At 46.6% G+C, this 27,303-nt stretch overlaps 1 protein-coding gene across 3 annotated transcripts in view; it reads right to left on the reverse strand.

The window, feature by feature from the left end:
* Positions 1 to 27,303, reverse strand: part of LYST (lysosomal trafficking regulator) — a 4,348,576-nt gene that overhangs the window by 3,613,482 nt on the left and 707,791 nt on the right. For all 3 annotated transcript variants that reach the window (XM_086927077.1, XM_086927076.1, XM_086927078.1), the window contains one exon: positions 18,390 to 18,456. In XM_086927077.1, coding sequence (XP_086783203.1) covers positions 18,390 to 18,456 — 67 coding nt within the window. The remainder of the gene's footprint in view (positions 1 to 18,389; positions 18,457 to 27,303) is intronic.

Here is a 27,303-nt window from a genome sequence, read left to right on the forward strand (position 1 = left end):
CATCATCCTCTTCCGGCAGCGGGTCACATATGTCCCCTCTATATACATTCCAAAAAGTCCAAACCTTGTTCCATTTACGAGGGCAAGCCCTAGCTGCATTTACCGCTCGTTCTGTCAACATTAACATGTCCATGTTCCTGTTCCTACTCCGTGGTTCTAGTGTAGTATATTCGATGTAAGATTTTTAGCTGTAATAGTCTGAACTTAGCCGAAATGCCCACCTCCCTTGGGGATGCCAGTGCCTTGTTCCATTCCGTATCATCCATTTCGCCCAGTTTCTCCGCCCACCTCTCGCGTAATTTTAGTGTAGGATCTGATAAGTTATTTATTAGTTTTCTGTAGGTAAGTGAAGTGGCACTATGTTGCATGTAGTCTGTGAGTAACCTATCTTCTAAAGGAGAAGATTCCGGGACTCCGGTGTCTGTCGGGATTGCCTGAAGCAATGCGCGCCTGATTTGCACGTACCTATAAGTTTCGTTCGGTCCCAGATCTTATTGTTGCTGGAGCAGGGTGAACGGGATTACTGTCCCCTTGTCCCATAAGTCTCCCACCGTCGATATTCCTATGCTATCCCATTGCGTAAACCCCTTACTTCTTCTCAGTTGCCCCAAAGCCCTGGTGTCCCAGAGTGGGGTGAGTTTAGTGATTGTTTCCTTCCAGACCAATTTTGCCTGTGCTGTGTGCCATATCGTGGCCGTATGCCTCGCATGTCCCATCAACTTCGCCACTTGGCCTCTATTGTAGAGCACTGAGAGCATTCTATCTGTGCCTAATTGTGTCCTGTCAGCCCTGAGGCTGGGTCATCCTGAGGCATATAAATTCACTGGTTGATAATTTTGAGCTGGGCAGCCCAATAGTACAGTTGTACGTTCGGTAATGCAATCCCCCCCCCCTCGTACCAACTTCTGTTCAGTTTGATATGGGCAATGCGTGCCGGTCGGTTACCCCACAGTAGATTGGACACCAACGCTGTTACCTGCTGAAAGTACCGCGGCGAAACCGGGTAGAGGGTGTTCTCTAGGGCGTAAAGAAATCTTGGGAGAGCCATCATCTTGTAGAGCGCTGCTCTACCGAGGAGCGTTAATGGCAATAACGCCCAATGCCTCACATCAGTTCGCAGCCGGTCCAGGGGTGGTTTCAAATCTTTTTCAAAGAATTCCGTCTGATTGTCGGTGATATATATTCCAAGGTATTTGAAGGAGGCCGTGGCCAGCACAAGCGGGCAGTCTACCGTGAGCGAGGGCGGTGGTCCCTTCAGAACGTACAACACGGATTTCGACCAATTCAGAGTGTATCCCAACGTTTTCCCGTAAGCATCACAGAGTGTGAGGAGTGCTGGTATACTTCTTTCCGGATCCGTCAAATACACAAACATATCGTCAGCGTAAAGCGATACACGATCCTCCCATCCTTCCTTCCAGCTAATCCCTTTCAACAATGGCGTTGTTCTAATCAGTGTCACCAGTGGTTCCAAGACTAGAGCAAATAATAAGGGTGAAAGGGGACAGCCCTGCCGGGTCCCTCTTGTCAGCTGGATTGTATGTGAGATGTGGCCATTGGCTGCAATGTGGGCGACCGGGTTGGCGTACAGAAGGCGTATCCAAGCTATGAACTTGGGGCCAAATCCCATGTGGGACAGGACTGCGAAGAGGTGTCCCCACTCCACCATGTCGAACGCCATTTTGGCATCCAGTGAAAGGATCACGACCGGTCCTAATAACAACGGAGCTCGCGCTAACACCCCATGTACACGTCTGAGATTGAAAGCGGTGCTCCTATGCGGCATAAATACCGATTGATCAGGGTGTATCAGTATTGGGAGATGGACCATCAATCTAGTGGCTAAAAGCTTCGCGAGGATTTTTGCTTCTGCATTGAGAAGAGAGATTGGGCGGTAAGATGCGCAGTCTGTCGGTGGCTTACCGGGTTTCGGAATCGCCACTATCGTCGCTGTCCGTTGATCCAGCGGGAGTTCAGCGTTTGTTAGGCTCTCCGTGTACATAGCCAGCAGTGGTGGGCTAAGTGTATCAGACATAAGTCTGTACCACTCTATGGGGATCCCATTGGGGCCCAAGACGTTCCCGGATTGTATCGCATGTATCGCCAGTTGAATTTCATCGATAGTGAGGTCTGCTTCCAAATCTTGGACCGCTGCCTGTGTAAGTGTCTGGGTCACAATGTGACTGAGGGAGTCTAAGGCTGTACTCTCCGTGACCTCTCTGTCCGGGGTATATACCCTCTCGTAGTGATCTGCCAACGCGTTGACAATCTCCTCGGGGTGTGTCTGGATTTGCCCCTCACTAGTGTACAATTGCTGTATGCCTCTATTGCTCCCTCCCTTTTTATCTAACCAGGCTAACATTTTTCCGGCTTTATCTCCCACATCGTAGACTCTGTGGGTTGTAGCCGAGATACTGTCAAGTACCAGCAGTCTGAGATGTTCTCTATACTGCTGCTGGCGTAGCTGCAAAGTGTGTGCTGATTCTGCAGTGGGAGCCACCATATGGGCTATGTTCGCTGTATGCAAGGACAGCTCCAACTCTGAGAGTTCTTCTTTGTGTCTTTTTGTGCCCTGTAAGGGAAGCCATTGCCTGACCTCGTAGGACCATCTTATATGCTCCCCAAAGAATCGAGGGAGAGGCCACTGATGTTTCTATTTCGTCAAAATAAAATTGACGCTTTCTTGAGTTCTCTCTTGATTTTGGGGATCTTCAGAAAGTTAGGATATATGGGGTATATCCTCTTACGTGTCTTCTCTTGGCTGGAGAGTGTCAATACTATCGGAGAATGGTTGGATATTCCCCTGGGTAGTATATCTATGGTATCTACATTGTGCATACCGTTTCCAAGCATCAAGAAATAGTCTATTCTAGACAAACTATTGTGTACTGCCGAGTGGTAAGTGTATTGCTTCGTGGTGGGGTGTCTGTGCCTCCAAATATCCGCCAGGCCCAAAGCTTCTAGGAAACCCAGGAAACTGGAAGGACCGGATGAGTGAGCCCGCACCGGGAATTTATCTAACACTGGGTCCACCACTGAGTTGAAATCCCCCCCAATGATGGTGTCTCCCGCCCGGAGATTCAGTAGAAACTCACCCAATGCCGGTAGGGCTACTGTTTGAAGCGCTGGTGGTATATAAACTGATACTACGTTTAGAAGCCGGCCCTCCCACTGCCCATGTATTGCTGCAAAACGTCCTTGATCATCTACTTTGTGCTGCAAAAGAATGAATGGGGAGGTCTTCTTTATCAGAATACCTGTACCCCTTGAGCCTGAGGTAAACTCTGAGTGTGCTATCATTTTGTAGCCTCGTCGGTCCAGTGCCTGGCACGCCCTCCCCGTGAGATGTGTCTCTTGTAGTAAAACCAATGTTGGGCCTTGCCGCTTGAGAGCCTGCAGCACCAGCCCCCTCTTGATTTTGTCCCCCAACCCTCGTACGTTCCAGGTCAATATCCTTAGGGGTGGAACCGTGGTCTGTTGCATTATGCCACTACAGGCGGCAGACTGCGAGTGTTGTGCCATAGTGAGGTGATTTGAATGTGCCCAGCCATGCCTCTATCATCAGTGCAATACATCTGCGGCCCTGTTGAGTGGTGCGTGTGAATGTCTTGTCGTATCCTGCCGTAACGTGCAGAACTTGAACAATAACAATTGAATCCCCCTCACCAACCCACCTCCCTGCTCCACGGACATAAAACCGCCCGCCTCCCCAACTCAGCAGAGCGCTTATCCCTGTCCCAACCCATTGTACTTGCTTGCGGGGGTAAGGAGTGCCATGGTGGCAGCGGCCCCATGCGCCCTCCGTAGCTTCTCCCTGGTCAGAGTCCAAGGGCAGCACGCCCCTCATAGTATACGACCGTTATTGCATCCGTGTTAGCCGGGCCTTCAGGAATCTGACTGTTGTTCGTCATCTCTCACTCCTATCTCCGACGCGTTGCCCAGAGTCTCTCTGTTCGACGTCTGTGATCCTGCAAGGACCTCGCTCCGTTGGTTTTGCTGACCTGTGCCAGTGCGACGAGGCGCTCCCACCTGTCGCCAACCCTCCAGCCAATCTTGTGCTGGCTCAAGCGTGTCGAAAAACCATGTTTTGTGGCTGTCAACTACTCTTAGTCTCGCTGGGAACAACATCGAGTAAGGCAGCTCCTTTGCTCGTGAGGCTTTCTTGACCTCTACGAAGGTTTTCAGACGACGGGCCACTTCGGCTGTGTAGTCCGGAAAGAAGGCAATCGTGGAGTTCTGTATCTTGAATGGCGGCAACGTCCGTGCTGCTTGAAGTATGGCATCCCTATCTCTAAAATTGAACAGTCTGGCAAACACCGGCCATGGCGCAGCACCCGGCTTCGGTGCACCGCCGGGTACCCTGTGTGCCCTCTCCACTGAGAAAAAATGTGACAGTCCTTTGGGCTGCAGTCTGGTCTTGATTAGTTCGACATATAGGTCCATCGCTCGTTTGCCCTCCGATTCAGGTATTCCCAGGATTCGCACGTTGTTCCGCCTCGAGCGCCCTTCCTGATCGTCCAATTTCTCTTAAAGCTGTTTATTTACGGCTACCATACGTTCTATTGCCAGCTGCAGCTCCGAGGTGTCTTCTACCAGGGATTTTGTGACCACCTCTACATGGGCCACCCGCTCCGTCATCTTATGAAAGTCTGCTCGCAATAAGCTAACATCTGTGGATATCGATCCCACCGTCGTCTGCACATTGGACAGCGTCTTCATTATGTCCTCCAACGTCGCCTTCTTGGCTCCCTCACCCTCTGGGCCTTTTCCTGTGGAGGTGCGTCCCTCCGTCAGTGGCGTACTATTCTTATCATTGGCGTATTTGTCCAGTTTCGCCTGCGTCGCGGCGTTCCTCTGCCCCCTGCCCGCCATGGTATTCGCCGTCTCAGTGGCGCAGGGTATGATCAATCCTCCAGCCGCATGTGTCCTGCTCTAGGCAACGTTTGCCCCGAGTCATTGCGGATAGCACAGCGCAGGGGGGTCCTTCACTGAGGCGTCTTATGGCTGTACTTTGCACGGTGCCACTGTGCTTCGGGGCTCCAGAGATGGTAAAGTCTTGTTGCTGCTAGGGGTTGTTGATATGAACTTGTAAGTAGGTGCTCCCCTTTTATCGCCTTTTTATTTCTGGATGTACTATGTCTACTGCACCCGGATTGATTTATAGGCTGCGTCTTACACTGGGCTTCATTCACTGAGCCACTGTCCTCTAAAAAAAGAGCAACACCGCTGATGGTGCGCCCGAGTCTTCCTGCAGGCCTCCCCATGCCTCCTCACGAACCGGTGTTCCAACCGGGCGTCTTGCGTCCCCCCCTGCGGCCTGATTGCCGGGTGCTGGCCAGTCCGTTCGGCTCTGGCTGTGGGTGGGTACTCTCACCACTTCGTGGGGCCCACGCTCCCTCCGGGGCTCCTGTGCGCGTCTAGGCCATGGCTGTGTGGTGCCCGGTCACTGGTGATTGTTCTGGGGGTGTGGGGGGGGGGGGAAACGTGTGTGGCGGTATTCCTACAATGCGAGTTCATCTGCTGCGTAGCCCCCCGCAAAGAAGTCCGGCAGCCAAACCCTCGATGACGGGGCGCGATCTATGCCCCCGCCGTTTACCACAGGTCCAGCGTTGGCCAGAAACCCGGATCTCCACTTGTGCGGCCCGTGTTGAGATTGTGTCACTAGCGCCGTTTCGCTGCAGAGCGCCTTTCTGAGGATCGCATCCGCCATCGGCACCAGCGCCGACTTCCGGTCAATGTTCCCGGTCTCCCTCCACTTCCGCTCGGGCAAGCTGGAACTCAAGCTCGGTGCTGTCGTACTGCGGATAGGCCTCCACCGGTCACCATATGCTTCGTCTGGCTCCCGGTATCGGATTGGCACCGGAGTTGTTCTGGACGGTGCCGCTCGGTCCCCCACCTCGGGATCTGCTGCCAGAGGTAAACTTAGGTCGGATTAGTAGTCGGATTTATGTGATGGAGCCACTTTGCTCACCGAGCTCCTCCACTACACAGCCACCATGCTTGGCTGCTAGCCACGCCCCCCGGTCGTTTGGTCTTTTGCCTTTTGCTCCACCCTACTCGATTGTGGAGTGCTAGTAACCTTATCCCCCTCCACTGAGGGCTTAGTGAAGAGGTTATTGCTTAGAGTTCACCGGATTGTAATCCTCCCTGTCAGGTGTACTTCCTGCTCCGCCCCCCTCCACTCTGCCTTCTTCTTCGCTGCCCACTGCTAGCATACTTATGTCTGCGGAAAGTTCAGACAGTGTCTCTTCCTCCTCGTCTGCCTCAGAGGCCTTTTTTCCCACCAGAGCCAGCGCCTTAGCTTTTAAATTCATTCTTTGCTGGGCGTTTCTTCTCCGCCTTCTGGCACCTTTAGACGCTACTACAGGTGTTGGCAAAGAATTTAGAAACTCCTTCCCTGCCCCAGACTTAGCTTGTTTGTTTCGCAGTTTCGCTGCCGCTTTTAAGACTACCAACATCGTATTACTCTTTCTTAGGTGTTTAGTTGCTCACTGAATCAGATGTTTAGAGAGTCACGAGATTGAGTAACCCCAAACCCTTAATACCAAGGAGGATCTTGTGATGGATGAACCAGCAGAGCAGATCAGATCAGGGTTTTTTATTTTTTTGCAGAGAACTTCAATAGTTGCTTTCTTCTAATATTGGAGCGTGTCAGACCAGATACTTACTGAGGTCCATATATACCTGTACACATTGATCTGGGCCAGCGCACCGCTCCTTGCAGGCTCAAAGTTCACAGACTTCTCAGAGGTATTTCCTCCCCCCCCTGCTACCTCCTGTTCAGGCCTTCATTCCTGCTCTAGACAGCCCTAATTTTACAGTTATTTTGTCCCTGGGCTTATGCTTTATCTCCTTTATCGCCTCACCTTGTTGTCTCACTGGCTGACCTTCACCGTCTTGGCATGCCTCAGCGTGGCATCACCGCATCCTCTGCATGTCAGCGCCACAGAGCCCGCACCTCGGGCCGGGGGGGGGGGGGGGAGGGGGCGTTTTAACCCTCGTTTTTCTATATCGCCCTAATGCACCATCACAGGCATCTGTACCAACGCTCCCCACGCTACTGCACTGCCTGTCCCGAAAACTGCGGGTGATTAGAGGCAGATGCAGAAGCAGCCACGGGTCGCGGGCGGTTACGGGTGAAAGCAGCTGCAGGTGCTCAAATCAGAAGCAGAAGTGGCCGCGGGTCCGGGCTATAACAGAGACAGGGCTACAGGCGGAAGGGCAGACAGGAGGCAGATCACCACACCACACCTGGGAACCAGGCCACCGACCGACGGAGGGGCAGAAGAACGGCCCAAGGCAGCGGCTGGAGGTAGGTAGCCGGCAAGAATCTGTCTGGAATTGAGGTTCCGTGACGACTTGAACCCGTGTTTTCAAGTTTGTCGGAAATACATAAAATTAGTATCAGCGTACCGCAAATGATCCATCTAGTATATCCTAGTGTTTTCGCTACGCTACGAGCAAGAGCACTCCTTCCACTGACACATTTCTGATATACACACGGCATCCATCTTAGATTATGGCCGCCATTTTGTGTTTCCTTGCCCTCACATATGCAATAGCCTCTGATCATTTCATTTACTCCACTTTGATTAAGGACACGTAGCCTTAGCCGGAGATTCACCTCTTACATGACACGTGCACCTTAAACCAGATCACGCTGTAGCTGCATGACTCAACAAAGGCTGCCTCCTCTGCCCAAGGCCAGTCTTGCCAAACTGGTCTTCGTGTCCATTGTACCTGATCATGATTAGGCGGCCGAAGCCGGTAGCCTTGCCCATTTACGACCTACAAACATCCCTTATCCCACTTTTCTATCTTCCACACCTGGCTCTGTTTCTTTCTTTCTGAATCTTTATTAGGGGGAGGTAACGAACTTTACGATGAGGCGGTCCGGGTCCTGAATGCAATATTGACAGGGGATTGTGATGAACTAGTGGGAACCCCTCTTCGTAGATGTTTGGTATCAGATTTTATCGACGGTTCCTGTGTAACGTCAAATATTTATTGTTTAGAGACACAAAGGTTTGGGAATGTACCGACATGTGAAATATTTGCCTAGAGCACAATTTTTAGTATATAAGGAGCAACCCACTTTGTACAAATGGAACAGGCTCCTGGGTACTGACCGTGTGTAGTATCTATGACTTCTGTGTCCCTGCAGTAATAAACCTTTGGTCTTTGACGCCACCATCGAGAAGCCCGTGTTTCTGTTCATTTGCGCACCAAGGCAGGTGGAACTCCGGGGTCTTTGGGTGTTGTTCCCTGACACCTCTGGACGGAACCAAAAAGTCCAGAACTCCAATTGGCGCCCAACGTGGGGCGACGTCATTCGGTACCGGTCCAAAAGCCCGAAGAGTTCGAGAAGCTTCGTGTGAAGATTCCTGAGGGAGGCGCCCCACTTCATCGATCCCGGCATATCGCAAAAGTGGCCCTGAAGTTCTCTTCCACGAGGGTTCCCGTTCAGGACGGCTGCAGTGGGCCGTTGCCTTGACCGTCGCCCTGTCTTGGACCCGAGGTGCAGTCTTAGTACAGCGAAACGTGACGGGTTTCTCCTTGGTGACGTCTTCAGTGCCTCAGTTAAGTATTTAGTGATAGCTAGCTGGTTACTTTGTGAGGATTGTTAAATCCTTGATCGGTTCTTGGTTTGGTTTAGTTTTGTAAGATTATCACTAGTTGTTCTGGTTACGATAATCTATTTGGTTCAGTTTGGGTATCGATACATTAGTTTGGTTTTGGTAGGCCTAAGTTCTTGGTTCAAGTGCACATATCTGTTTTCGTGTTTTGTTTGTTTTGTGTTCCAGACTGAAAATGGTAAGTCGGAAAATGTTGTCTTGTTTTAGTTGCAACAGTGACTCACAATTAGAGGATTCTTGTCTGGTTCCTCCGATTGGGACTCCCCTTTATGATTTATACTGTAAGTATGGTGTGGGTCCTATAACTTATAATGAAATATGGGTCCGTTATTGTAAGAAGGATGGTGTCCTTAGTTGGCCACTACATGGTAGTTTTGAACCCGAGATCCTTGATAATTTAGAAGCGAAATTGTTTAGGAAGAAAGCCCGGCCGGCAATGTTTGATTCTTTCCGTTATTGGCGAAAAGAATCCAAACAGAGAGAAATAAAAAGGTTGAAGAAAGAACAAAAAGAGCAAGAGGAGTTAACTCTAGAGCAAGCAACTAAACAACTGCAAAATAATGAGTGCGAAAAGGCTATAGATGTAGCAATTAGAGAGCATAACTTAGCGATTGACAAGTGCTACCCTGCCTTGCCATCGAAAACAGCTAAGATACTGGAGGATCCCGAAAACGATCCTCTGTTGTCCTATCTGTTACGTTCACCTCCACCGTACGCACAAGGTGCTGCGACTCAACTTGTACCGAATGTTCAATTGCCGGTTGCTGGACAACCTGGTGTTCTTGTTCCTCAGAATCAAGTTCCTGTACCTCCTGTGGTGAATGTGAATGTTCCTACAGCTCCTCCTCTTCCCGCACTGCCCGCTCCTATACCTACCACTGTACCTACTGATCCTCAAACTATTTTTTCCGATACTCCTACTGTTTCGTCATCTATTCCTACCTCGACTGCATTCTCTATGTCTGCGAGTGTACTAACTCCACTTTCTGTTCGTCGAAGAATCACTGATTCTGTTACTAATATGCTGTCTCCTATATATAAAACCTTGATTAAGACTCCTACTCCTGACTCTGTTCAGAGACGGAGTCAGCTTCCAAGTACTGAAGAACGGGGAGTTTTAGACTCCACGGCTCTCAGATGGATTTCGAAGGGTAGAAGATATAGTACGAGAGATGTGTTAGAGACATTTATGCAGTGGAAAGAACCAACGCAACGATACGTTTTTGATGAGATGTGCTCGTTGTTACGTGAAGAGATAGAAGAAGACGATGTTGAATCAGATTTGGAAGATTTAATTAAAGTGCAGAAAGAGTTTGCTGCAGGAATGATAGTGGGTGATAATATAAAAGAAGCGATGGAACTCATTTTGAGTTTTAGGAATGATCCATCTCTTCGTTCACCGAGACATTTAGAGAAAGGTAAAATGAAGCTAAGTCGCCAATATCCTATGAGGGAGGTTCCTCCAATTTGGCGCGAAGCAGTGCCACGTGATGATAATGCTGGTATTGCAGGTGCTCCAGCACAGTTCCAAAGAGTATGGATACATATTCCATGGAAGCGAGCAGAAGTGTTAGCAGTGAAGCAGGCCTTGCCAGATCCGCGTAAGAATCCAGCCGGATATTACAAGGAATTAACACAGACAGTTGAGGCTTGTATAATGAACTTAGCCGACATTGATATGTTATTTGGTAACGTAGTTCCGCAACCAGTGTGGGCTAAAATTCGTAGAGAGGATCATCAGGCTGCTTTAGGTGGTGATTGGGCAGCTATCACTGCAGCAGATGGTCAACAAATAGGTGGTGCGAAACCCGAACCTTTGATCGCTAATCTTCCTGGCAGAATAATTGATCTAATGAAGACTCTGATGCCAGCATTGCGTGTTAATTGGGACAAGTTGTCAGCATGTAGGCAAAAGAAAGACGAAAGTGTCTCGGACTTCTTCACGAGGTTCGAAGAGACTTTTGTGGATCATAGTGGCCAGGACATGAGTACAGAAGGAGGGCAAAGATTGTTTGTCGATAAATTTGTGCATAATTTGTTACCTGAATTATGCAATAAATTAAAAGACTCAGAAAGTGCGTGGGCTGTATCTACGACAGCGCAAATACTTGCGACTGCGCAGTACTACGAAAATAGAGATAAAGAGGAAAAGGAAAAATCAGAAAAGAAAACGAAAGATTTAAAAACTAAAGTTCTTTTGCAGCAGGCGTATCCGCCTCGCGCGAACCAGACTAATACGCAGCAGAACTCATACCAAAGGACAGATTATAGTACATCAAGACCTCAATATCAATGGAATCAATGTGCGTACTGCAAGAAAGAGGGTCACTATAAAAATGAATGTCCGATCTTGGCGCAAAATAATGCAGCAGCTCAGAGAGGTCGTGGTGGTTTTGTGCAGAATTCTAGAGGACGAGGACGAGGTGCTATGCCTCCACAAACTAATGGTCGTCCATCCAATCACTTTGATCAACGAAATGGACAATCTGTTCAGCAAAATAGATCTCAGCAATATCTTGTTGAAGATTATTGTGAAGTAGAAGAGGGTTTTCAACAAAATGGGTACTAGGACAGCCATGGACAGAGAGAGGGAGTAGTATCAGTTCCAGTGGATCAGAGTGGGCCTTATGTCGCAGTAGCAACATCAGGTGTAGTCGAACCGTTTCTGTTGGATACTGGTGCCGCAAAAAGTTCTATAATTCATGCGAAACTCCCTGGCGCACCTTTGTCTGGCTCAACGAATGTTTCCGTAGGTTTTTCAGGCGCCCCTGTGTACAATCCGATATCTGGTCCTTTGTCTATTTCTGTTGGACCGTGCCAATTGAAAGCACCCCTGATTTTGACGACAGGTTGTAATGAAAATCTGCTTGGTTTAGATTTGTTAAAGCGACTATATGCGACATTGTACTGCTCTCCGGAAGGAGTACAGCTTACACTGGGAAAAAACATCACCTCTCCGATGTACTTGTCAATGGACGCACTCCCGCCGGAGCTCCGTTCACTCCCTGATTCTCTTTGGGCGATTGGTCCTAATGATGTAGGTCTCCTAGAAATTCCACCGTATGTAGTGACTTTGAAAGCGAATGTGAAATTTCCAAGAATTCCCCAGTATAAAATATCGAGTGAAGGTGAGCGTGCACTTTTATTGATTGTGCAAGACTTGATTAAGAAGGGTGTAGTTGAAGAAACTAGAGGAAATGTCTGTAACAGTCCTGTATTACCGATTTTGAAACGAACTGATCCTACAAAGTCTCCAGTTTATAGGTTTGTCATAGACCTTAGAGAAGTTAATAAGATTGTAATTCCACAGTTTCCTGTAGTGCCAGACATTACTGCCTTGTTAACATTGATTCCTGCCACAGCTACGTGGTTTTCAGTTATAGACCTCAAGAATGCATTTTTCAGCATTCCGATAGCTGAAGAAAGTAGGGATATTTTCGGCTTCTGTCTAGGAGGTCGCAGTTTCAGATTTAAACGCGCTCCACAAGGCTATTGTGAAAGTCCATCCATTTATAGTCAAGCTTTAAAAAGTCAGCTAGATTCTTTTGTCCTTCCTCCAGGTTCTGCCCTAGTACAATACGTAGACGATCTTTTAGTGGCTGCCGATGACAAGGAAACTTGCAAAGCAGCTACAATTTCACTATTGCATCATTTGTCTAATTTGAATCATAAGGTGTCACCTTCCAAAATGCAATACTGCTGCCAAGAAGTAACCTACCTAGGTCACCTCTTATCAAAGGAGGGAAGGAAGTTGACCCCAGAAAGAATAAAAGCAATTACGCAGATGAGTGTTCCACGCACACAGAGAGAAGTACGTGCCTTCCTAGGTATTACCTCTTACTGTAGGCAGTGGATCCCAAATTTTTCACTTTTAGCAAAACCGTTGGTAGCTTTGACTGGGAAAAATGTTCCAAGTCCGGTGCCATGGTCTGATGAATGCCAAGAGAGTTTTACTGAATTACGAAAAGCATTGTGTTCAGCTCCTGTATTGGGCACACCTGATTACAGTAAGCCATTCACGCTCTACGCTCACGAAAGAGAAGGTTGCGCGTTGAGTGTTCTGACACAGAAATTTGGTGATAAACAACGCCCTTGTGCGTATTTTTCATCAACATTAGATCCGGTAGCCAGAGCGTTACCTAGTTGTTTGAGGGCTACAGCGGCAGCTGCAGCTTCCATTCGACAATCTGCTGGTTTGGTGATGAACAATATGCTAGTGGTCATGGTTCCTCATGCAGTGGATACACTCATGAACCGAACGAAGACACAACACCTTACTAGTGCGAGATTATCTGGTTACGAGCTGACATTATTAGCGAGTCATATTCAGATCAAAAGATGCAATGTATTGAATCCAGCAACATTGTTGCCGACTGATCAAGAGTCGAGTGATTCTGAGCCACATGACTGTTATTTCAAAACGGAGGAAGAGACAAAAGGACGTATCGATTTAAAAGATACTCCCCTGTCCGACCCGGATGGTACGCTATATGTGGACGGGTCATGTTTTAAATTGGAGAATGGTGATGTGACTGCTGCCTACGCGGTAACGACTTTGAAGACGATTGTGGAAACTGCAAGAGTGAGTCAGAATTCTGCCCAAGCTGCAGAGTTAATAGCTCTTACGAGAGCGTGTGTTTTGGCTGAGGGAAAGAGAGTGAATGTGTTTACAGATAGTCAGTACGCATTTGGCGTGGCCCATAGTTTTGGCCGGTTGTGGAGAGAAAGGGGTTTCATTACGTCCCATGGGACTAAGATTCAACATGGTCAGCTAGTTAACGACTTGTTGGAATCTCTAACCTTGCCGACTAAAGTTGCGATTGTGAAGTGCAGTGCTCATAAAGCAATCACGGATGATGTTGGTCGTGGGAATGCCTTTGCTGATGAAACCGCTAAACAGACAGCTAGAGACATGATGAGTAGAATGTATGTTGCTACGTCTGCAAGATGGATTGCTGAGTCTGGAATGTGTGAGGACACTATGGAAAGTGTGAAAGAGATTCAGAAAGAAGCGACTGAGGAAGAGAAACGTGTATGGAGAGAAAGTACGGGCAAGTTGGACTCGAATGGATGTTGGATTGATTTGACAGAACAGCAGCGTTGGATGTTGCCTGATGCATATGTGCTTGCAGTAGTAACGATGGCGCATGGAGTGGCGCATATAAGTTCTAAAGGGATATGTAAGATGTTAGCTCCGGTTTGGAAGAATGAGGGAATCAGTAAGTGTGCAGAGAGAGTGGTGAAAAATTGTATGGTGTGCTTGATGCATAATCCTGGCAAGGGAACTCCAACTCCAGCTGGTCATTTCGCTCCTCCTTCCTGTCCCTTTGAAGTAATACAGTTAGACTTCATTCACATGGAACGCTGCAACAGTTTAAAGTACGTCCTGGTGGTAGTTTGTGCTTTTTCCAGGTGGATAGAAGCATACCCATTAAAGGACAACACTGCCCTATCAACTGCCAAAATTCTTCTCAAGGAATATTTCCCTAGGTTTGGAATGCCACGGATTGTATGGTCAGATAACGGAAGTGAGTTTATAGGGAAAGTTATGCAGAGTGTGTGTGCTGGTCTAGGATTGAAACAAAAATTTCATAGTGCGAACCATCCCCAGTCAGCTGGTCTAGTGGAGGGTTACAATGGCACCCTCAAGCTTAAAATAGCCAAAATACAAGCATCCACAGGTTTGGCTTGGCCAGACGCACTTCCTTTGGCCTTGTTATCAACGAGAGCAACAGTGCATTCTAGAATAGGGCTTTCTCCATATGAGATTGTATTTGGCCGCCCGGCAAATATCTGGGGTGTGCCGAGGCCTAAACACTTTTGCTCCATTGAATATCCTATGTTGATAGACTACCTTTACGACTTGACTGCTAAATTGAGTCTTATTCATCAACAGGTTTTTGATGCTTTGCCAAAGCCTCCGGAGAGTCCAGGGCATCAACTGAAACCGGGTGACTTCATAGTGGTCCGGAACTTCGCGAGGACAAAGAATCTTCAGCCTCGCTACATCGGCCCCTTCCAAATCCTGCTGGCAACGAGGACAGCTGTACGTGTTGCTGGCCGGAAGAACTGGATCCACGCTTCCCACGTAAAGCGTGTTCCACTGCCGCTGCCCTACGACGACTGGGTGAAGAAGGGAATTGGTGCCTCCGAATCTGAAATAACTCCGAGATTTGTCCCTTTCAGTGATGCCGATTTAATTACTGACACTTTGAAACTTGACTCTCCTCCTGAAAAGACTACTTTGAACATTGAACATTTGTCTCCAGCATCAAAAGAAACTTTGCCATCTGCGAACGTAAACTCTGCAACAGCTGCTAGTGATACACTATTTTCCGATCAGACAGTACCAGCGAAGAAAAGATACAACCTTAGAAGCCATAAAAAGGACTAATAAAGCAGGCAACTGCATACTGTGATTTTGATATATTTATATATATTTTGAACTTTTGCCCTCAGCCAGGAAGTTTGCTATTGTTTATTGTTTTTAAAATTGCCTTGCCGTCTGGGTAGCCGTAGGGTCGTGGCTGTGTGCCTAGTTTGAATTTGCAGGGGTCTGACACAAGGTCGATCTTTCTGTTAGTACTGGGAACTCCCAGGGCTGACAGAGGCATTTTCATCTACGTACACATCATCAGTGGTCGCGAGCGGATTGTAGAAGATGGAACTTCCTGCGCTGCAACGAAAGAATGTGATTTACGTTCGCAGAAACAGACTAAATAGAATTCTTCACAGCAAATGTTTCTTGATGCAATGTGCCATTACATTTTTGATTGTTTTAGCAACATTGGTGGGTGGAATTGTCTTTAGCATAAATTTGATTTTTGTGCCAGTTTCTACAGTGCCTCCCCTTGATCCAGCTATTTCTACTGTTTCTTCTATACACTCTTTTCACTCGTTTCCGGAACATGAGCAAGCCAGACGCTCAGAATTCACCAACAACACTTTTGTACAGCTCTTGCACCAACACCAACTGGTAGTTAACACTACAGACTGCTGGGTATGTGGCTTGATACCTCACACTATGGATAAAGGTATTCCATATCTGGTTTTGCCTTACAGCTATAATGGATCATTTCAGGCTTTCCAAACCATCTTTGCTTATGCTCTCGAAACCTATCCTCCACGTCCACCACGTTCCACTAAATATAACTCTGCTAACAAAGCTTTAGTCCAGGGAATTATTGATATGGTCAAGGACGTCAATAATACTCCATCTTACCCTAGAGACGAATTGCGAGTATATTTAAGTTGGAATACTTCAGAGTATCGCCTTAGTTTAGGAGAAAGCAAGCGTAAAAGCTCAACTCCAATCTGGGTCGTACCTCACCGAGGTCAGGTCTGTTTGCAAGGTAATGGGAGAAATCCGAGAGCTCAGCTAGGGAGGAGTGAGTGCGTAGAGACTTATGTGTTTCCGGCTAACTCTTCCCCTGCCTTTCTTACTGCTAGGGGTACCTATTTCATTTGTCGAGACAGAGCTTATACATGGTTGCCTGCCGACTTCTCAGGATCATGTTATATTGCTCGATTATTGCCTCCGACATACACTGCTTCACCTGATTACCACAGAACAAGAGTAGCGAGAGGTGTCTTCAGCAAGGAAGATACAGCTGGTCAGGAAGCTGGAGACTTCTTCAAAGGCTTCCTTCCGTTCTGGGGACCTATGGCCAATAGTAGAAACATACGTCAGCTAACACGGGTAGTTGAATCTACTATTACTGAAACTGCTGGTGCCCTTAGCAATCTGACAGCTGAGCTTCAGGCGGATAGGCTCATGACGTTGCAGAACCGTATGGTTCTAGACGTTATACTTGCAGATCGAGGTGGGGTATGCAGAATGATCCAATCGAGCTGCTGTGTCTTTATTCCTAATAATGCTCCAACAGTCTACGAGGCGATCTCTAAGTTGCACAAGATTTCGGACTCCATACATGTAGACAAGGGAAACTGGTCCTTCATGGAGTGGGTTTGGACTCTGATCTCAGCGTGGGGATGGAAAGTTCTAATGGTCATTGGTGTCATCCTAGTATTCCTATTCTCATGTTGTCTGATTATCCAGTGTGGTCCTGCTCTGTGTAGTCTTTGTGCTACGACTTGTCTCAGAAAACCACCTGCGTTTGGAGAAAAGACACGAGAAAGGATGATGATACAACAACATGTCACTGACCTGATGAGCATAGAACTAGATTCTGACATAGACTGAGTAATTGCCTATGTAAGGGCAAAAGGAGGGTCTGAGGTTCCGTGACGACTTGAACCCGTGTTTTCAAGTTTGTCGGAAATACATAAAATTAGTATCAGCGTACCGCAAATGATCCATCTAGTATATCCTAGTGTTTTCGCTACGCTACGAGCAAGAGCACTCCTTCCACTGACACATTTCTGATATACACACGGCATCCATCTTAGATTATGGCCGCCATTTTGTGTTTCCTTGCCCTCACATATGCAATAGCCTCTGATCATTTCATTTACTCCACTTTGATTAAGGACACGTAGCCTTAGCCGGAGATTCACCTCTTACATGACACGTGCACCTTAAACCAGATCACGCTGTAGCTGCATGACTCAACAAAGGCTGCCTCCTCTGCCCAAGGCCAGTCTTGCCAAACTGGTCTTCGTGTCCATTGTACCTGATCATGATTAGGCGGCCGAAGCCGGTAGCCTTGCCCATTTACGACCTACAAACATCCCTTATCCCACTTTTCTATCTTCCACACCTGGCTCTGTTTCTTTCTTTCTGAATCTTTATTAGGGGGAGGTAACGAACTTTACGATGAGGCGGTCCGGGTCCTGAATGCAATATTGACAGGGGATTGTGATGAACTAGTGGGAACCCCTCTTCGTAGATGTTTGGTATCAGATTTTATCGACGGTTCCTGTGTAACGTCAAATATTTATTGTTTAGAGACACAAAGGTTTGGGAATGTACCGACATGTGAAATATTTGCCTAGAGCACAATTTTTAGTATATAAGGAGCAACCCACTTTGTACAAATGGAACAGGCTCCTGGGTACTGACCGTGTGTAGTATCTATGACTTCTGTGTCCCTGCAGTAATAAACCTTTGGTCTTTGACGCCACCATCGAGAAGCCCGTGTTTCTGTTCATTTGCGCACCAAGGCAGGTGGAACTCCGGGGTCTTTGGGTGTTGTTCCCTGACACCTCTGGACGGAACCAAAAAGTCCAGAACTCCAGAATCGGGCAAAAATCAATGGAGGAACGCAGCCGTGGGAGCCATCCTAGCGCAGCTTCGTGGGCGGAGCCTCGGCGATCAGGGGACGCTAGAGGCTACGTGCGTTGGTCACGTTCGACGCATCTTGGCGGCCAGAGGGACCAGGAGAAACCGAACGTAGAAAGGGTTTCCTGTACTAGTGGCAAAGGATAGACTGAAGAAGTCCAGCAACAAACACCACGAGGCATTAGCCGGTGGAATGTTCAAACTCGATGGTGGAAACAAAACAGGCTAACAATGGAGCTGATTCCCATGTCATTAATATTCATAGAGGGAGTTACTATACCTCGTGACTTTAAAGACTTAAGAAAAAAAAGTTGCACACGCCCTAACTCAATAGAAGTATGTGGACCGTGTGTATCTACAGCTATACATGCCACAAATATATTTTCCTTGGTTTGATACCTAACATTTAATATAGAATATTTTTGTTTTTGATGAACTTTTAAAACATACTACTTAAATTTTGCTTTTAACAAATATTCTAATATTCATGTTTAATGGAAAATGTACATAACCTTTGAAAGGTTGGTCAGTCTTGGAAAATATATAACGGAATCCACTTAGTATGATTTTGACTGCTCCCTGTTGGAGAGAAAGAGAGGAGATAAAATACAACAGGTCAGATCCTATGCAAAGGAGGCTCGAACAGAGAAAACTCTTTTCTTGCTGTACAGAAACAGATTATACATAAAGCGGCTCAACTAATTAATGTTGATTTAAAAATGCGCCCATGTTTCCAATAATATCTTTTTTGTTACTAAAACAGTTTAGCTATGTCGGCATTGTAATAGAAATGTTTTGTGTCATGAAGATTAGTAACACAATACTACCGCACTGACCAGTTTTTATGTTTACAACATGCTGACTCACCTGCCATTAGCCTATAAGCACAACAAAAAAACATTCCCAAAAGGGCCAAAACCATGGTCAACTTAAGGAGAAGGACTTTATGAACTGAACATGCAAATTTCCATAAAAATCTTCAGCACACATATGGAAGGGCTTTGATCCAAAACCTAAAACCACAGAAATTAAACATCGGTAGAGTACACAACGTTCACTCTTACCCACAACGCACTGCTTGTTACTAGACAGTGCCACAAGTAACATCACAGATATTTCTGGGACATCACATATCGAAATAATGAAAACACCTTTTTAACAACTAGAATACGAAGAAAGAGCAGCAGGCATCCTCAGTGCTGGGGGTAACTTGCAGTGCTTTTACGGGAAGGATTCACTTTTGCTTTCCTTAACTTGCCAGGGAGCGGATTTGCTTCCGCTATCACTGATGTGCAATGAATTGTTTTGCGACCATTTTTGGCACGCAATACACTGACATCTTCAAACGTATTTCCTGGAAACTTCTAGAGACATTGCCACCTGCAGCAATAAGCAGCTGCCACATTTGCAGCAGGAGATTATTCCACACCTGTTCCTGGCACAACTGAGACAGTTGGAAAGAGGAAACACGGCCCTTTTTAACATGCTTCTTCCCCATGGAACATCCCCATTGCTGTTTTGGAATCACCTCGGGAAGGTGATCTGTTGGATGCACAGTACAGACCAGCAGGCAGTTATTTTCTATGGGGTCGGTAGTGCTGCAGGTAATCAATTGGGGGGGAGTAAGAGATGAGATCCTTTCAAACTCCTGTTAAATTGCATTTCATCAAATGGGGAAAGGATCACTTGTCCTGCGAAAAACTCAGGTCTGCAGGTTGGTAACTGGGTGTCTCCCAATAAAATGACCCTCATACACGTGTGTTTCTCTCTTGCTTGTTTTCGTAAGCGGTATATGAGGTGTCCCCGCTTGTATCACACGTGTGTGCGTAATCACTGGGTCAAGTCATTTGTGTGCACCCTCCACCAGGAGGTTGTACCTTAAGTTTTAAGGCAGTAGTGATCGTGGAAATAGGGTGATCAGGATAGTGATGAGTGATGTTAAAAAATAGTCCAGATATCCAGTACTTGGAAGTTTATCAATTTTGGAATTGGACTATTGTTAAAAGAGGGATGATCGTGCTGCTGTGGAATCTGTTATGAATTCTAGCGCACTTAAAGGTCTGCTAAAATGGTCGACATGTTTCAGCTCTAGGTGACAATTTGTCAGACAGCTTTCTTCAGGACCAGGGGGTGAAAGTGATGAAAATAAGTGAAAGAATAACTACCAACAAGCGGTTCCTTTTTTAGGGAATGGCTGCAACAGCCGCCGACCAAAACAAAAAGGAGTAACCTGGTCCGATCAGACATTACAGGTCGAGACCAGGAGTGTAACCAAGGCGAAAACAGGCCCCAATCCAGCGACCTCATCGTCAACTTGACTGACAAAATCCTCACAAACGAACAAATAAGTGTCCTAAATAAAGGACTTGGGTATGTACCAACTCCCAAAACAGACATTTTCAGAACCAAATGTGAAATAGCTAACTTCTGTCGCACTCTAAAATTGAAAGCCTTCTTCAAGGATGAAGCACCACCACCCCAAGAAGGTGATACCACTTTGAGAAACAAATCCAACTTTTGTCCCTTGAATTCCAAAGTACCTATTGAAATCTGTACATTTGAACATGCGATAATGAAAGAACTGGATGACCTAAACCGAAAACCACAAAGGGCCTTTCAAAACATCACAAAAGCAGAACAATTGGCCCTAATAGATCTACGGAATGATAAAGAACTAGTGATCAAACCGGCTGACAAGGGGGGAGGGATAGTTCTCCTAACTAATGAAGGATATGATAAACAATGTACTGATTTATTGGCTGACACAAAATTCTATGAAATTCTCACTTCAGACCCCACTGCACGCTTACAAAAAAGAATATCGCTCATGATTGATGAAGCTGAGGCTAACAATTGGATATCTAAAAATGAAGCGGATTATCTGGTAACCAAGTCACCCACAATACCTTATTTTTACTCCCTTCCAAAAACTCATAAAGGGAGAGTACCGCCTCCAGGACGACCAATCGTCTCAGGAATCAATTCACTCCTGGAACCACTATCCGAATTCGCTGACCAGTTTTTGAGGCCTCTGGTTCAAAAAACCCCACGTATCTTAAAGATACGAGAGACCTTTTGAATCTACTCAATTCTTTTGAATACTCTGAAGACTCTATGCTCCTGGTGGGGCTAGATGTAGAGAGCCTCTACACGAGCCTACCGCAACAAAAAACACTGAATATTTTAGAGAGCATACTGTTCAGTATCGATTGGCCCCACAAAACCCCGAGACATTTTGTGCTAGAATGTTGCAGATTGGCCTTGATGGAAAACTTTTTTATGTACAAAGACGCCCTCTTTCTCCAACGCCATGGGACTTCGATGGGCAGTACATTTGCCCCCAGCGTGGCCGGGCTGTACGTGAGCAATTTTGAGAAGAAGTTCATCCAAAATGAAATCAACCCTTTCCTTAACAAGATTGTCTTTTGGAAAAGATATATAGACGATATCATACTGATTTGGAAAGGAAATGAACAGACCCTTAATTACTTCCACAGGTGGCTAAATGACCAAGACGACTGCCTGAACTTCACGTACACTGCCAACAAAAGTACACTAGACTTTCTAGATATAACCATCTTTGCAAAGAACAACTCCCTACATACCAAAACATTCTTCAAACCAACAGCCAAGAATAGTTTACTATCCTTCAAAAGCTTCCACCCTCGGCCCCTAAGGGAAAACCTCCCTTATAGTCAATTTCTCCGTCTTAGGAGAAATTGCAGCACCACAAGTGATTACAAGGACCAAGCAAATGACCTCTGTGATAAACTCGCAGCACGAGAATACCCCAAGAAGATCATTTCCTCTTGTAAAAAACGTGCACAAAACCAGCCAAGAGATGTACTATTAGAAACACACCCCAAGCCACGGGACGAAAGAACAACATGTGTCACCACCTACAGCCCAGTCACAAATAAGGTTAAGAAGATAATCAACAAGAACTGGAAAATAATCACCTCCAACAACCTTGACTGGCCAAAACTCCGTTTTGCCAATAAAAGGAGCAGAAATCTTAAAGATCTATTAGTACACACCAGACCGCCACCAAAAAAGAAAAAAGAACAACAAGGCTTATGGAACACTGTCCCTATAACAGGACATTATCCTTGTGGTACCTGTCTAGCCTGTGAAACTACCAAACCTACCAAAGAACTACAACTACTCCCTGATCTGACTTGGAAACTAAAGAGACATACCAATTGCAACACTAGTCATGTCATATACATGATAACATGCTCATGCCAGCTGAAATACATCGGCATGCCTTGTCGCAAGGCAAAACAACGGATGTACGAACACCGTAGCAATGTCAATTGCAAAAGAACAACAACAAAAATGTCTACACATTTCAAAGATCAGGGACATACGGCCAAAGATCTACAATGGGTCATTCTAGAGACTCTGGAAACTATAGATAGAAACGCCCCAAAAATTCTGTTAGAAAAAGAACAACGCTGGGTGCATAGACTTAAAACTGACACCCTGTGACTCAATGATTCTATCCCTTGGCTTGCCCTCAATAAATGAAAAATCCATCCTGGCTATCCTACTTTCACATCCCGGTTTAATAACCATTTCTTGTTAAACGTAGATCACTGTCTAAATTAATTTTGCCCATTTGCTGATTTCATAATTCATAAAAATATCATTGAAGATTTAACCAACTCCTCAATATTTAGCGAGTATGCCAGAAATACACTGTAGCATTCAAGAAATCAGCAAGCTCCAAAAAAGCACTTTTTATTAAATCTTCAAAATATATATTTTTTTAGCATTTCTCGTAACCCTCGTCATGGAAAGGATTTCTTCTATTTCCATACTAAACTACTTATAAACATCCGCCTCTCCAACAAACACCATTTCCGGGTGGACGGAGGCAGAGACAGCACATGCTGCAGACGAGGACGCTAAGGCGAAAGGTAGAAGACTGAGACGCCGCTCAACCAAGAGACAGCAAGCGCAAGTAAAACCTGTCCGCACTAACAAATGTTTTACTCCCGCTAGCGCTACCGTCTTCCTCATAGAACCTCCCTCCCCTGATGAAGCAACTAGCTACTAACAAGGAGGTAGGCGTAATCTCTTGAATTAGACAGGGAACCACGCCCAATCCGCCAACAGCCACGAACTCTAGACCACTATACCCGCAAGTACCTAGAGGGTAGTAAAAGAGAGTTTCCTCATAATGATAACCCACGACGATTGGGAATACCGAGAATGCCACAATCAGCACGTAAACCCCCCATCACACCACATTAAGAGCACTAAGTGTCCTAAATAAGCATGTGATTTTCACTATACGAAAGAAATGTGATACCACCAATTACCGGTTACAGTTAAGAGCACAAAAGAACAGTATAGCACAATCACCTCACGCTGGTAAGGCATGAGAATGGATGAGTTGACGCCTGAAATGAGAATGATTCTGCGCTAAGTATTGGCATTTTACAGTTTCTTCATTCAAAATCAAGTGATTTTGAACGTGTACATATTTGTACTTCACCAAGTTCTTTTCTCCCCCTACCCCCTATCTCCCTGTCTGGTTTGTTTTTTGTGTGTTTTATTTTACAGGTACAATAAGACGTCTCATCACTCGAAGAATCAGGTTACAAATTTACCTATTCTTTCACTTATTTTCATCACTTTCACCCCCTGGTCCTGAAGAAAGCTGTCTGACAAATTGTCACCTAGAGCTGAAACATGTCGACCATTTTAGCAGACCTTTAAGTGCGCTAGAATTCATAACAGATTCCACAGCAGCACGATCATCCCTCTTTTAACAATAGTCCAATTCCAAAATTAATAAACTTCCAAGTACTGGATATCTGGACTATTTTTTAACATCACTCATCACTATCCTGATCACCCTATTTCCACAATCACTACTGCCTTAAAACTTAAGGTACAACCTCCTGGTGGAGGGTGCACACAAATGACTTGACCCAGTGATTACGCACACACGTGTGATACAAGCGGGGACACCTCATATACCGCTTACGAAAACAAGCAAGAGAGAAACACACGTGTATGAGGGTCATTTTATTGGGAGACACCCAGTTACCAACCTGCAGACCTGAGTCGGTAGTGCTGCAACAGCACAGGCTATGTCTCTCACCAATTTTCAGTACCACTTGAGACCAGATTCCAGGGGCGGGTGGACTCAATAATAGATATCATTGAAGTCTCAAACATTTGACCAGCTCTTTTTATATTAACCTTTATTTACTGATTTTTCAGTAGTTTGCAGATATAAACAAATGCCATGCCGGAAAATAAGAAAACTAGAGCCTGTATCTGAGCAGGCCTTCTTTCCATCAGTCTATCCTTCATATGCACGCCAAAACAAAAACATGTCCACTTAATACTGTGTACCTTATTTACATCGTTTGCAAGTATAGGCATCCCTCCTACATAAAGATACATAGTCATTGCAATGGTCAGACCTCTTAAAAGGGTGAAAAAATAAAACAGAGTGAAAAAGGAGCATCATCAAAACATCCCCACTTTCAGTCCTATCTCGAATGAAGAGTGCATGCAAAAGAAAACTAGTTACTTACCTGTAACTACAGTTATCCAGTATTGGTATCTTTCATAAACTCACATGCCTGAATCATTGCCCGTCTTCGAGATGAGTCCCACTGTAAAATTCAAAAGCAGTGCCATAAGTAATAAATAGGCTAAAAAAGCCTAAGGCCATATCTTAGTAGCCTATCTATGTCCTTTTTCAAAAAAGGACCAAAAGTTGAATCCAGTCAATAAGCTACTAGCACCCTCCAGTACACTTCCAGCAGAGGCAAGTTCTCCTCAGATTTTCCAAGCACAAGTGGGAAGTAAGTATACCCAAAATCAAAGAAAACTGACTCAACTGAAAGGAGGGTGGGTTGCATGTGAATCTATGAAAGATACCATTACTGGATAACTGTAGTTACAGATGAGTAACTTGTTTTTGTATCCAGTATTGGGGTATCTTTCATAGATTCACATGCCTGAATCAGAATAGCAAGCAGTACTCTAATTGTACTGTCGTTAGTGGAAGGAGGGACACGTGTAATGTTGAACTCTCAATAGTTATCCACTACCTTTACACAACGCATGCACTAAGCATTATATTCTATAGCAATGTTAAAACAGAGAGTTGATATAACCATTAATGTACCTATATATACACATAGTTCATAAATCATATAAAGAAATCAGTTGTTAAATACCTTTGTACAATTACTGAATCTACTTAAAATTAGAGAAAGAAAACAACAAGAGAGTGTTCATTATGAAACAAAGAATCTGACCTTAGTTAAAAAGATGACGCAACACAGCCTGTCCAACCGCTGCATCTTCCTTTTGCACAGACTGGAGGCAGTAGTGTCTTGTGAACGTGTGGGCATTCTTCCAAGTCGCAGCACGGCATATCTTGTCTAAAGTCACTCCAGCAAACAAAGCAGCAGATGCAGCAACAGTTCTTGTGGAGTGTACTTTAGCCCTCACTGTTAGAGGTTTATTTTCTTTTTCGTGGCAGAACTGTATCGCAGAAGCCACCCATCTGGCGATTGTGGCTTTCATTACTGAGGTTCAGAGTTTTCCATTATCATAGGCCACCAAAAGTTGATCTGTTTTCCTTATTTCCTTTGTTTTGTGAAGATAACATTTCAAACATCTCTTGATATCCAATGTATGTAGAGCCCGTTCGGCTGGGCTAGATGGGTTTGGAGAGAAAGTTTTGAGTATTACAGGTTCATTTAGGTGAAATTCAATCAATCAATCAAGGAATTTGTAGAGCGCGCTACTCTCCCGTTAGGGTCTCAAGGCGCTGGGGGGGGGGGGTTGCTACTGCTCGAACAGCCAGGTCTTGAGTTGCTTCCTGAAGGCGAGGTGGTCCTGTGTTAACCGCAGGTGGGTGGGGAGGGAGTTCCATGTCTTGGCTGCCAGGTAGGAGAAGGATCTTCCTCCGGCGGTGGCTTTGCGAATGCGTGGGACGGTGGCCAGGGCGAGGCTGGCGGAGCGGAGTTGGCGGGTTGGTGTGTAGAATGCGAGGCGGTTGTTGAGGTACTTGGGGCCCGCATCGTGGAGGGCCTTGTGTGCGTGGGTGAGGAGTCGGACTGTGATTCTCTTGCTGACGGGGAGCCAGGGCAGATTCTTCAGATGGGCGGAGATGTGGCTGTGGCGGGGGATGTCCAGGATGAGTCTTGCCGAGGCGTTCTGTATGCGCTGTAGTCTTTTCTGGAGCTGGACTATGGTTCCGGCGTAGAGGGTGTTTCCGTAGTATAGGCGGCTGGTGACTAGGGCCTGGGTGACCGTCTTCCTGGTAGCGGTCGGGATCCATCTGAAGATTTTTCTGAGCATGCGCAGGGTGTAAACAGGACGATGATACAGCGTTGACTTGCTTTGTCATCGTGAGGGAGGAGTCCAGGATGAAGCCGAGGTTGCGTGCATGGTCGGTGGGTTTGGGGGCGGTGCCCAGGGCAGGTGGCCACCAGGAGTTGCTCCAGGCCGAGGGGGACGGTCCCAGGATGAGGACTTCCGTCTTGTCTGAGTTCATTTTCAGACGACTGAGCTTCATCCATTCCGCAACGTCCTTCATTCCTTCCTGGAGGCTGGCTCTGGCGGTGTCGGGGACGTTGGTGATGGAGAGGATCAGCTGTGGGTCGTCGGAGTAGGAGATGATGTTGAGGTTGTGTTTGCGTGCGATGGCCGCGAGGGGGCTCATGTAGACGTTGAAGAGGGTGGGGCTGAGCAAGGATCCTTGTGGGACGCCGCAGATGACTTCGGTAGCCTCGGACCGGAACGGGGGGAGGCGGACTCTCTGGGTTCTACCGGCGAGGAACGAGATGATCCATTCTAAGGCCGCGCCTCGGATTCCGGTGACGCTGAGACGTTGTATTAGGGTGCGGTGGCATACTGTGTCGAAGGCCGCTAAGAGATCCAAGAGGATGATAGCGGTGGTTTCCCCGTTGTCGAGCATAGACCTGATGTCGTCGGTGGCTGCGATGAGGGCGGTCTCGGTGCTGTGGTTTGCTCGGAAGCCGGACTGTGACGGGTCAAGGGATCCGTTAGTCTCGAGGAAGGCGGAGAGTTGCTTGTTGACCGTCTTCTCGATGACTTTGGCAGGAAACGGGAGGAGTGAGATGGGTCGGAAGTTCTTGAGGTCCGTGGGGTCCGCGGTGGTTTTTTTCAGGAGGGCGCTGAGTTCGGCATGCTTCCAGCTCTCCGGGAAGGTGGCAGATGCGAATGAGCTGTTGACGTCGCGGAGTTGGGGTGCGATGATGGCGTCAGCTTCGTTAAAGATGTGGTGTGGGCATGGGTCGGTGGGGGAGCCGGAGTGTATGGTGTTCATCCTGCGGGCAGTGTCTTCTGTGTTGACCGGGTTCCAGGTGCAGAGGGTGGCGGTTGGGTGCGGTGGTTGGGTGGTTGGGTGGTTGGTCTGTGCGC

This window comes from Lissotriton vulgaris, chromosome 6 (genome assembly GCF_964263255.1).
Source record: "Lissotriton vulgaris chromosome 6, aLisVul1.2, whole genome shotgun sequence".
Classification (NCBI taxonomy): Eukaryota; Metazoa; Chordata; class Amphibia; order Caudata; family Salamandridae; genus Lissotriton; species Lissotriton vulgaris.